Genomic DNA, 11,047 nt, shown 5'->3' with positions numbered 1-11,047 from the left:
GTTCGTTTTTTCCATGTATTTTTCCTCATTTAGTTCCAGTTCAACCAATATGTGGTCACTTTTACTTAGTGGTGTCTTATATTCAATTTTGTCCACTATTTCGGGTTCTGATGTGATTATTAGGTCCAGTCTCGATGGTTCTTCTTCATTTCTATACCTAGTATTCTCTTGTATCCATTGCGTCATTGTATGTTCTATAATCATATCAAGTAGTACACTTCCCCATAGGTCGTCTCCACCTTTCACTGTCATCTCTTCCCAGCAGATTTCTTTACAATTAAAGTCACCCATTATAACTATTCTTCCTCCATCTTCCATTATTTTATTTAGTGTTATCCTTGTGTCTTCTAACATATTTTTGTGTTCTCTCTCTTCCCACGAAGCCGTTTTAGGAGGCACATAATTTACTACAAACTTCCTACTCTTCCCATCCTTGTCCTCCACTTCCATCATAATCATCTCTACTCTATTTTTTCCATATGTAACATTCCTCACATTTATATCCTTCTTAGTCAGGAACATAACTTCGCCCCCTTGTTTTGCTTCTCTGTTTCTAATCCAATAGTTATATGCACCATGTCCTATACTGTTGGGTATTAGTGGACCTTTCAATTTTGTCTTCACAATTCCCATTATGTCCGGTTCTTTTTCCTTCAAGTAATCATTCAGTTCGTTCAAGCCTGTTATTAAGCCATCTATATTTGTGTAAGATATTTTTAATTTTCTGGTACTTCCATCGTGTTTTGTTTCCCTTCCGTTTATCTCTGCTATGAACCATTTTCTCACTTTCATATTCACTACTCTTCAATAGAATTTCTCTTTTTCTGTCTCTGTTTTTTCTCGTTTTTTTCCTTAGCCTCTTGTATTTTTGCTCTCTCATCCTATCTTTCCTCTTTATTCATTTCTCTTTTTATCCATATCTGTTTAAATTGCTCACTGTTTGCTAGTTTCCCTGTTTTTGATAAGATAATCTCTGCTGTTGTTTGTGACCTGAATTTCATCTTAATTGGTCTGGTCTTATCTGTATTGTATTTCCCTAGTCTATACATTTCTTCTATTTCTTTCCCTGTTGCTGTTCCATCTTCTTGAACTACTTCCAACATCATATTTACTTTCTCCTTCTCCTCCTTTATTCTTTCATCTGTTGTGCCACTATATCCTTAAATACAATTTTGTTATTCTCTTGGACTTTTTTCCAACCCTGTGCTTATTTTGCTATGGACTCTTTATTCTCTTTATTATTCCTCTTTAATTCCTCATTCTCATGTTTTACTTCTTTTAACTGTCTTTTTAATTCTTCTATTTCTTTAGTTAGGGCTTGGTTCTCCTTCTTTAACTCTTCCAACTTATCAACTCTCAGCGCAATCCATGTAAGTTGACCGAACCTACTCTCCTAATGTTCGGTAATTTTCTCGTTTTTCTTCTAGACTTGCTAATCGGAGGAGGCTGGCATCCCCCTCCCCTCATTAAATACATAGAAATTATTATTTTCACTTTCCATTGTATTGTTCTTATCTATATTTCTAACCTTAATGCTTTTACTGATATTTTCGATTTCTCCTGCGTCATCAGCAGTCCTGTTTACATTTTTTCTGCCGTCAGGGGAAGCCCGTCCGTCTCCTTCCTAATTTCTTTCAGTAATCCCTCCCTTTCTCCTTTTTCATCACCTTCCCACTACACCACGAGTTTTCCCCTTCCCTATTAATACAAAAAAGGTACTCCCTCGTTGTTGAGATTCACGAAAATTTCACTTCTTCTCCGGAGTTCCAATCTTCACCGTGAATCCGTCTACGTGTGTGTGCGCGCGCGCTATTTATTATGGACTTGAATCACGTACTAGACTCGTGTTCGAAATCTATTACACTCTCAGATGAGAACTTCATAGTGTATGGCCCGGTCAACAGGTAATGCTGAGACCTTACTGTACAACGCGTGCGCGCGTGTGCTTCCTATAATACCATAGGTAGTCAGTTAATCTTCGGGCATTTTTTATTTTCTGGTATTAGACACAGATATATTGTGTAAATATAATATTTTGTGTAGATTGGGTATGCTATTTCATCGCTCCCGTAAGGTGAGTCTTATTTTTGGTTAAAATCATCAAGAGAAAACACCATATTTGGCAGAAGTAAACTAACCAAGGCATCTTACATCATGCTTACTGAAATCATAGATATTGATTAACCTTCAGAATGAAATGGATATCATCTGTGAAATTATACATTAATTTAATCTATATTTCTTTCTGAGTTGTGGGCCGTATAATTTGTAAACGTTATTGTATTTTCGTACACATCACACACAAGAGCTTGTAAACATTGTTGACATACTTTCGTATACATTGTTGTGGTACAACACAACATTCAAACAGATGTAAGCTGGAACATAATTCCAACCACGATTACGCCTTGCCATATGGGATAAAGGAAAGGTATACGATGGAATACTGTAGGATATCAAATATCCTAAGTATAGATTAGAATATATTTTACCGATTAGTTGCACATAACATGTATGACGTAACGATCCACAAAGTCAAAGGCAATTTTGGTTGTAATTTGTTTTACTTGTCATTTACAAGCTAATGTTTACCTGATTTTGGCTCTGTCAAGTTAATATCTTATTGTTTAAGCAAACAGAAATTGATCTTATAATTACGCATTAAGAATAAATAGTTTTTGTTCCCTGCCTCTGGTTGGGTATAGTGATAATATTCAAGGTGCAGTCTTGTGCTCAAAATTGGGATAAAATAATGTTGAGTATATTGGGATAAAACAATGTTGATTATATCCTATGCACTCAGTTCCCAGGGTATGGTATGGTTGTCGGTGGAAAGATAATGTTTTGCTGAGCATCTGATATGCATAATAAGTTATAATTTGCAAAGCACGAAGAAAATAAGATTATAAGGACTATTATTATACTATAACAATTTCATTGATCCCTTTGCAACAGCCAACAGTGATGTATTATAAAAACATATATTTGCAAATGACAGTTGATTCTACTCCTCTTATTGAATGCCATCACAGTGCTAGAGTGTACTACAACCTATGTATTTTGCTTTGACTTATCACAGATGACAGTAGTAAGAATTGGGAAAGCTACCATAGTGAAGATCTTAAATTCAAATTCTGGATGATCATAATGTTTAACGTTCTATGGCAAAATAAGTTTTCCATCTGATATTTTTTTTATGCATCCAAGAATTGTGCACCTAAAATCATTGGCACTATATTTACATGTGAATTCAAGCTGTTCCTGTTTCAATTTAAATATTTACCTTTCAGATAGTAATTATGGACCATCAGGCATTTTTGGCAGCTTTTCCTCGCCTTCTGTCAACAACAATAAGTTCAAGTCCTACAAGGTTTCATGGTTTCCTTAATCTTGGGGTATGTTTGGTAAATTGCATTTAATAAATGAGAGGATATATTTTACATTCATTAAAACCATAATTTGTCTTGTAGTTGGGAACTAGTGGTTAAGGGCTTGGGGTATAATATATTTTTTGTCATGGTAGTATTAGCCATTTCAAAATATATGATAGAAAAAAACACCTATAATTTGGTTACAAAAGTGGGAGTGGCAACATTATGGTCTGTAGTTGAAACCTAATAGTACATGGTTCCTCTATGAGTGTTTAAAATATATAACCATTTTTCACTACATTTTGGGACGGTTTTGCAGACTATACTCTGTACAACTTAATTTTATTGTTTGCAACACATCAAACCTTTGAAATTATATTGGGTTCTTATGTAATTTTTCAAATTGGGAAATTTGGAAAGATTTGAGGTAAACTAGCTTCAGCTGTTGCATCCTGCTATGGAAGTGCTGTAGCATGCTGTATTCTTTCTGATCTTAGTAGAGTGGCAAGGGACAGGGAAGACACTTTCTCCACAAGGTGCTAATATGGGAGGGATGATGAATGTATTTTTGGATGAGTGTGTGCCTTAACTTGCCCCCCACCACCCCGTTATAAGAGAGAAGAGGCATTTTGGTATAAATGTGTATTTAAAGCTTAGTTGTTATTTATTCAATATTTGCAAAATTAGTATTTGAATTGCATCTACATTATCTATCCACAGTATACTAGATATAAGTAAGAAAATATTGGGGAGAAATATGATGGGTTAGTGATCTTAAATGTTAGTTTCTTTTTTACAGATATCATATGATTCATTGTAATTGATAAAAGAAAAAGTAAGAACTGTTCATGTTGTAGCAAATCTGTTTTCACCAATGTCAATTATTGTAGATTAAGACATATGGGGTGAGCTTAAGGGTAGTTGATGAATTTTGTCCTTGTTTCAGTTTGTGTAAGACTGTCGTGATTTTTATAGGGACAGGACTGTGAGATATGTATCGAGGCCCCAAACTTTCCATATGCTCAGGATGTGAGCATTTCAACTGAGATGACATTTCTTCATCTTGTACAGAAAAATGAAGAATTACTGGTAAAGTTTTTTATTTTTTTTTATTTAAAGTACTAATTTTTCATTGGGATGAAAAGATATAGTTTTATTTCAAAAGAATTGTATCAAAGAAATTTTGCTTTTGTTTTATACGTGGGAATTCTAGAGGCCCTTTCCTCCTCATAAGGAGGGGTGGGTCATTCATAACAAACCAACTTCATACATAATTGAACCCATTTATCCCCCCTTCCATTTCTGGACCTCATGGATGAAGGATCAACAGCAGTGTAGCAAAGTACGGCACTTCCTCAGCAAAGCCTGAGAACTGGATTTGGTTTACCCTCACCACTTTAACATATGTTGACTTTCCTCCTCATCCACTCAAAATGAGTTATGAATCATATAAGAAAAACATCCCTTCAGGTCACATCATCCTTTCTTTCATTCAGTCTCCTTGCTATCTTTTGCACTCTCTCTTCCGTGCTCAAAAGAGCATTCAGAATCTTTCTTACCCCAGCCATCCTCCTCATTCTTAGTTTTCTTCTCAAGTTCACTTCATCAAGAAGTTACAGGGCTAAAAAAATTTGCAGTGTTGATATATACCTTGTTCATAATTTGTAATGTGAATTTATAATTACTTTCAGAAAACTAATTCTAGTGTAACCCTTGTTGATTATTTAAAAAATCTTCAGGAGGTTTGTGTAAGTATTTTTATTACTGTAATTGTCTCAAGTGTATGAAGATGATCATAATGTGAATTTAGATGCTTTTGTAAGACTGATTTGCTTTTTTCTTTTTGATTTCTTTGCAGACCAAAAATACTACAACTAAGTTTGGTCAAACATTTTCATCACATCTTGATTGTTTTGTTCTTCTGCAACATCTGGAAATTATTGGGTGGTCAAAAATTTCCACCATTTCTACTGACTTTTCCCACATATGTTTTCAAATGGTGGATGATGAAAATCGTAAACATTTGATGGATATAACTTTAACCTCTTATCCAGAAGGAGAACCTACAGTCAAAGTGGACATGCCTAATGGTCTTAATTTTAGGTGGGATACTGTAAGTATATTTTTCATTTTAATAAATGTTTTCAAAATAATAACCAGTGAATTTTACTGTTAGAAATTTATTATATTATATTTTTTCTTTGTCTTGCACTCATTCTTTGGATATGGGACCAACTATGAGTACCTGCAAGTAGTGGTCCTTCTAGATGAATATCAGAGACAATCAGCTCCCTGCTGCTCATCTTCAAGACCTCTCAGTTTAGGGCTGACACTATGCCTCTGGGCCAAACCCAAGATGTACACTGGGATTTCTGTGTACATCCACATTAATTGTGTATAACATGGGTGTGTACTTTGACTTGGCTGCACCTAAAGAAAACTGTTGCCAGTTACCAGGGAGCCATAGATTTCCTGCAAAAGAGACCTAGGGCAATGGATTGATAAATTGATCTCTTGCAGGAGACCCATGGCTTCTAGGTAACTAGCAACAACCAAAAGATTGGCCAATAAGTCACTCAAATAAGAATCATTGTATTGTTGTTTGGGTGTGGCTAAGATGGGGAGTGTAAGTTGAAGTGTTTGGTGTCTTCTATGTGAGGGTAGCATCTAGGGCAGTTTATTTCACTGAGTAGGCTTTTCTTTATAAGTAATGTCTTGGTGCTGAATGCTGACCTTCACATTGTTATATTGGCATGGCTCCTTTAGTAATACAACACAGACAACAGTTCAAAGTTTCTTCCCTGAGAGACCTATGAAGGGCATGTGGATCATTGATGGCTATTATGTGTTTGCAGGTTTTCAGTGAAACTCAAGAAAACAAATGCTTTTATACATTCATCAATAGTGTTATTTACCATCTATATACTTTCACAAGTTTATCTAGAATCTGCTGCATCCTAAATGTATTTACTTACAGAAAGAAGGATTAAAAGGTGTTGTTCAACAGTGGGAAAAAACAGTACAGCAGCATCAAGAACTATGGAATGTGCTTGATGAGTTAGACGAAACTGCACGAATCCTAGATCCTATAAACCCAACCAGAAAGCACACAAAAAGAAGAATATTACTGAGTAAGTATATAACATCTCATGCATGTATTTTTTTTTCCTGGGTCACCACAGTGTCCACCATGAAAGAGGTTAGTGGTATAGTAATTACTGATGAGATACTATGTAAGTTCCAATTGGGTAATATTTTATTATGAACTATTTAAAAACCCTTGTAATGGGGGAAAGGAATTCCACCATAATGTTCCCATGCTTATTCCCAAAAGTTATTGCCTGGGGGATGATTATGTAGGTTGTCTCTGTGCCCCTCAACCAACTAACCAAAATCCTGAGGTCATATTTCCCTGCTCCAGTAGTCCAAATGTTCAATGTAAAGATGATGACTTTGTCACAGTTGCATGCCTTCTGGCATAAGCTCCAGGATTTGTGTGATTTCCACCCAGTGAATTCAGCCTATGGCCCTGGTGAAGTTGCCCCAGGATACTGGGGCCAACCCGTGCAACTGACTGCTGTTCTCACCATCAGTATGATCATGTATCATAAAATCAGATTTTATTGTTATTGTCAGGCATGTTTGATTCCACAGACTTGACTGGTTTCCTCTAAAAAGCTAAAATGCTACCAACAGACCCTGTATGTCAAAATGCAAGGCAGCATATTTGATATGTGGGGCAATTACAAATCAAGCATAAAGTCTGCTTATGATATACTAAGAACCTCCAACTGATGAACCCATCATAGCACGTCATTACCGGTAGGCCTAAGTGTCACTCTCTGACACCTTGGAGAAATTATAACACTGTCAGTATTAATTCCTCAAGCTGATACAGACTGAATCATCACTTTCCTCTGACTGACAAACTCATTATAATGTCACATCATCATCAGTACAGTGTAGTAATTAGTGTCACTATCTGACTGACAAACTCATCACACCTTCATCAGTAGTTAGTATCACTTGCTCTGATACTGATTGAATCATCAGTTTCCTCCAACTGACAAACAATACCACACTATGATTCCATCTCTGGTAATTTTTACCTTTGCTATAATAAAGCCTGAGTGGAATCTTACATTACCAGAACCCAAGTGGATTCATAAAAAAAAAAGAAAAAAAGAAAAGAAAAAAAAATTATGAAGGATGGACAAATGGGCAGCATAGTTAAAAAAAAGTTTCCAGTCAGTGAATCTGAATGAACAGCTAACATTCATTTAAGTTAGGTCTGATTACCGGGGGCCAAATCCTGGGACTGATTTCATTAGGGCCATGGGCTGAATTCAATGAGCTGAAACCACCAGATCCCTAAGCTCCTTACCTTCTTCTTCATCCATCCTGGGGTTTCATTATGTCTCATAGTTTTGGAAAAATTTTATGATTGATGAAATGGCTTGGAATCTAATAAAAGTTTCTTCATTCATACAGGCAACTTCGTCACAGTTCAGATAGCTGTCTCAGTGCAACATCCACAGAGTTTACCACAGTGTCAGTTTCTTGGAGCTTCACAACTCACTCGGCCTCTTATAGCCACCCTCACAGAGAAATATCAGGTATAGGATAGCATAAGATATGATTTGCTTACATTTATTTTTGTAGCTGCCTGTAGTACAGATACTGATAGCTCAAGAGACCCTGAAATAATTATAATTTATTGACAGTATTTCGGGGATGACCCGTCATCCAGGAGGTGCTAAGATAAGAGGGTGGGTGGAGGGGAGTGGAGTGTATTTAGGAATGGAATGGGTGGGAATGATTTTATGCCTTTTACTTTTTGGCTACCTCACCCTTGAAAGGGGGAAAAGGCCTTGGTATATGTATATGTATGTATGGCAATATTTCAGGTATTTTCAGTAATACTGACTGCTAAAGATACTTGAGGGATCTGCAGAATCATTGGTTGATATTAGAAATAGTTGTCAGTATCAAACATATTGACTGTATCATTATTGTATCTTGATAATTATTACATGACCCCCTTAAATTACTTTAGTTTTTGTACTAAATTATTTTAGTTAATATGATTTTTACATACATATACCAACAGCTTTTTCCCCCTTACAAGGGAGGTAGCCAAAGTCAAAGGTATAAATCCACTCCTACCCATTTCATCCCCACATACTCCACTCCCATTCACCACCCCTCCCTCCTTTTCTTGGCTCCTCCTGGAAGATGGGTCATTCCTGCATCTTATACTGCCATGGGTCAGAAGCAATGTAGCAAGACACAGCACATCCACAGCAAGGCTGCTTCATTTAATTGGCGACCCCCTCTTTGCGTCCCCTCATGCAGAGAAAGAGAAGACGGGGAGAAATCCCTTTGGGCTGCATCAAAATATGATTTGTACTCCACCAAAATCCCTCAGATGTCAGCCCTGTAGAAAAATTGCTCTCATGACAAGCAAGATCCACACTAGAATGACTGTGTCCAGCCATTAAATAATGCCAACACAGAATGCCCCTGGCTACAAAAGCAAATTGCTCCCAATGTAATCACCACACAGAGAACACCTAACACATCCTCCACTGCCCTTCTCTATTCTTACCCAGACAACACAAAATTATTTTTCATCCTTGAGTGACTTATTGGCTAATCTGATTGCTGTTGATTACCTGGGAGCTATGAGTCTCGTGCAAAAACTACCTGGGGGATATATTATCTTGTAAAGAATATTTGATTATACAGCCTCAACTTGTGCTGGTTTAATTATGATTTAAACAATTTGATATCAATTACTCAATCATTCCCATGCTTCAGGTCTTCTTGCAGGAGGCCCACAGCTTCCTGGTAATTGGCAACAGCCACTAAAAAGAAATATTGTGTTGTCTGGGTATGGATAGAATCAGGCAATGTAAGATGAGATGTTCACTGTCCTCTATGTGATGGTTGCATCTGAGATAGTTTTTTTTTTTTTTTTCTGTAGCCAGGCCTTTTATGTGCTTGTACTGTATTGCTGGATGGTGACCTGAATGCAAATGTGCTAGTGTGGTTCTTGCTTCTCTAGGGAGGGGTTTTTCTGTGGGGCTGATGTCTGGGAAGGTTTGATGGAATAGGGAGTTTTGTGGATTGTCTTGAAGAGCTTGTTTTGTGATTGAGTGTGAATTTGTTTTTGTGTTGATGAGTAATAGAAAATAGTTTTTATTTGTTATGTACAAACCATCAATAAAGTAATAAAGTCACAGAAGACAAGGTAATTGTTTATCTCTTTTAGGAATGGGATACTGATAGAAGTATTGTCAACAACTTGGAATCCATATTAGGTGTCACAGTTGTGCGGAAGTCTTCAAAGCAGCTTGATGGAAGTGATGATGAAGAGGAAGAGGACTGGGGTGGAGAATGTGTAGTGTGCTATTCTTTACATCTGGAAGACAAATTACCAGAGAGGACATGTGATCAGTGCCATAAGTCATTCCATCTGGAGTGTTTATATGAAGTATGTGTTAATTTTTTTTTTTTTTTTTTTTTTTTTTCAAATGGTATTTTTTTAATTTGGTAAATATTGTGTGTACCGAATTCTTACATTTGTACTTTTTTTTTATTGAAGTGGCTACGAGGATTACCAACCAGTAGACAGAGTATGAACTTGATATTTGGGGAGTGCCCCTATTGTACCAAGGTGAGTTTTCTGGTGGAATTATCAAATATCATAAACTTAGATAATATCCTGACATAGTTATTAAAAGCAGAGGAGTCTAAACTTGGCCTCTCTTATGTATTCTGAATATACATTTCTGTTTCCAGGCAATATCATGTAAAGTTCCAGCATAGCTCTGTAAGGAAGGAAAAGAATAATGGCAAGTGTAATTTCATTTTGTTATCTGATGATGATTATATGGTCTAACGTCACAATCTCATCCCTATCGGGAGGCTAGGATGGTGCCCCTTACAGAGGGTTTTGTAGCATGGAATTTAATGAACCACACCCTTGGTTCTACTTTTGTTATCTACTGCAGAATAATGAGAGATTATTTACAGCAGAGTAACTTGGTCACCTGTCATTGTGTTCATTGTACATTCCCTAGGTTAAAAAAAGATTGTGGAAAAATATATTACTAATTTCTTTGACTTTCTTTTGATATTCCTATTGGAATGAAATAAAAAGTAATAACTAGAATATTCATAATTGATCACAAATCTTTTACCTGCCCTGAAGGGTGCTTGACTCAAAACAATCACCATATCACAGAAGATCAAATGACAATGCATTCCATCATACACTGGAATTACCAAGTACTCATCCCAAACTCTGAAAATGTGTGTCCTTCCTCGGCAATATAAACCCCATTGCATCTGTTAGACCACACAAACTAAATTTATGTTCTAAAAGGCTACCCACAAATCCCAATTGTTACCAAATTTACACTACATTCTTTCCAAGACTGCAACTATCCATTCGCATCAGCAGAACACCACATCTCCCTCTCCAACTGTAAGACATCTGCTCTAGGCCTGGCTGCCACATCCAGTACTTTACACTTCTTCCATGGAATATGAACAGAATTGACCCTCCCAAGAGCCTGAAAAGAAGCCATCATCATCATTCTCTTTCTCAAACCAGTAAAAGACAAAACCTCTCCAAACAACTACTGCCTATTTGCATATACAAACTGCCA

The 11,047-nt window shown here is 36.5% G+C and overlaps 1 protein-coding gene across 1 annotated transcript; it reads left to right on the top strand.

Annotated features, from left to right (window-relative positions):
• Window positions 1–2,344: 2,344 nt before the first annotated feature.
• LOC143026386 (E3 ubiquitin-protein ligase FANCL-like) lies at window positions 2,345–10,496 on the top strand. Its single transcript, XM_076186669.1, has 10 exons — window positions 2,345–2,373; window positions 3,291–3,395; window positions 4,347–4,460; window positions 5,063–5,119; window positions 5,230–5,484; window positions 6,349–6,502; window positions 7,863–7,987; window positions 9,646–9,867; window positions 9,979–10,050; window positions 10,176–10,496. Exons 2-10 carry the CDS (start codon window positions 3,300–3,302, stop codon window positions 10,200–10,202), a joined length of 1,122 nt encoding a protein of 373 aa, XP_076042784.1. The 5' UTR covers window positions 2,345–2,373; window positions 3,291–3,299; the 3' UTR covers window positions 10,203–10,496.
• The last annotated feature ends 551 nt before the right edge of the window (window positions 10,497–11,047 follow it).

The sequence above is a fragment of the Oratosquilla oratoria genome, chromosome 6 (genome assembly GCF_046742065.1).
Source record: "Oratosquilla oratoria isolate Oo_2021 chromosome 6, ASM4674206v1, whole genome shotgun sequence".
NCBI lineage: Eukaryota > Metazoa > Arthropoda > Malacostraca > Stomatopoda > Squillidae > Oratosquilla > Oratosquilla oratoria.
This window is presented reverse-complemented; position numbering and strand designations above follow the sequence as displayed.

Bases quoted from the DNA above. Each gene is read 5' to 3' on its own strand.
- LOC143026386 (XM_076186669.1), top strand. From the start codon at position 3,300: ATGGACCATCAGGCATTTTTGGCAGCTTTTCCTCGCCTTCTGTCAACA. The intron at 7,988-9,645 runs GTATAGGATAGC...TATCTCTTTTAG, and splicing joins CCCTCACAGAGAAATATCAG to GAATGGGATACTGATAGAAG. The intron at 9,868-9,978 runs GTATGTGTTAAT...TTTTTATTGAAG, and splicing joins ATCTGGAGTGTTTATATGAA to TGGCTACGAGGATTACCAAC.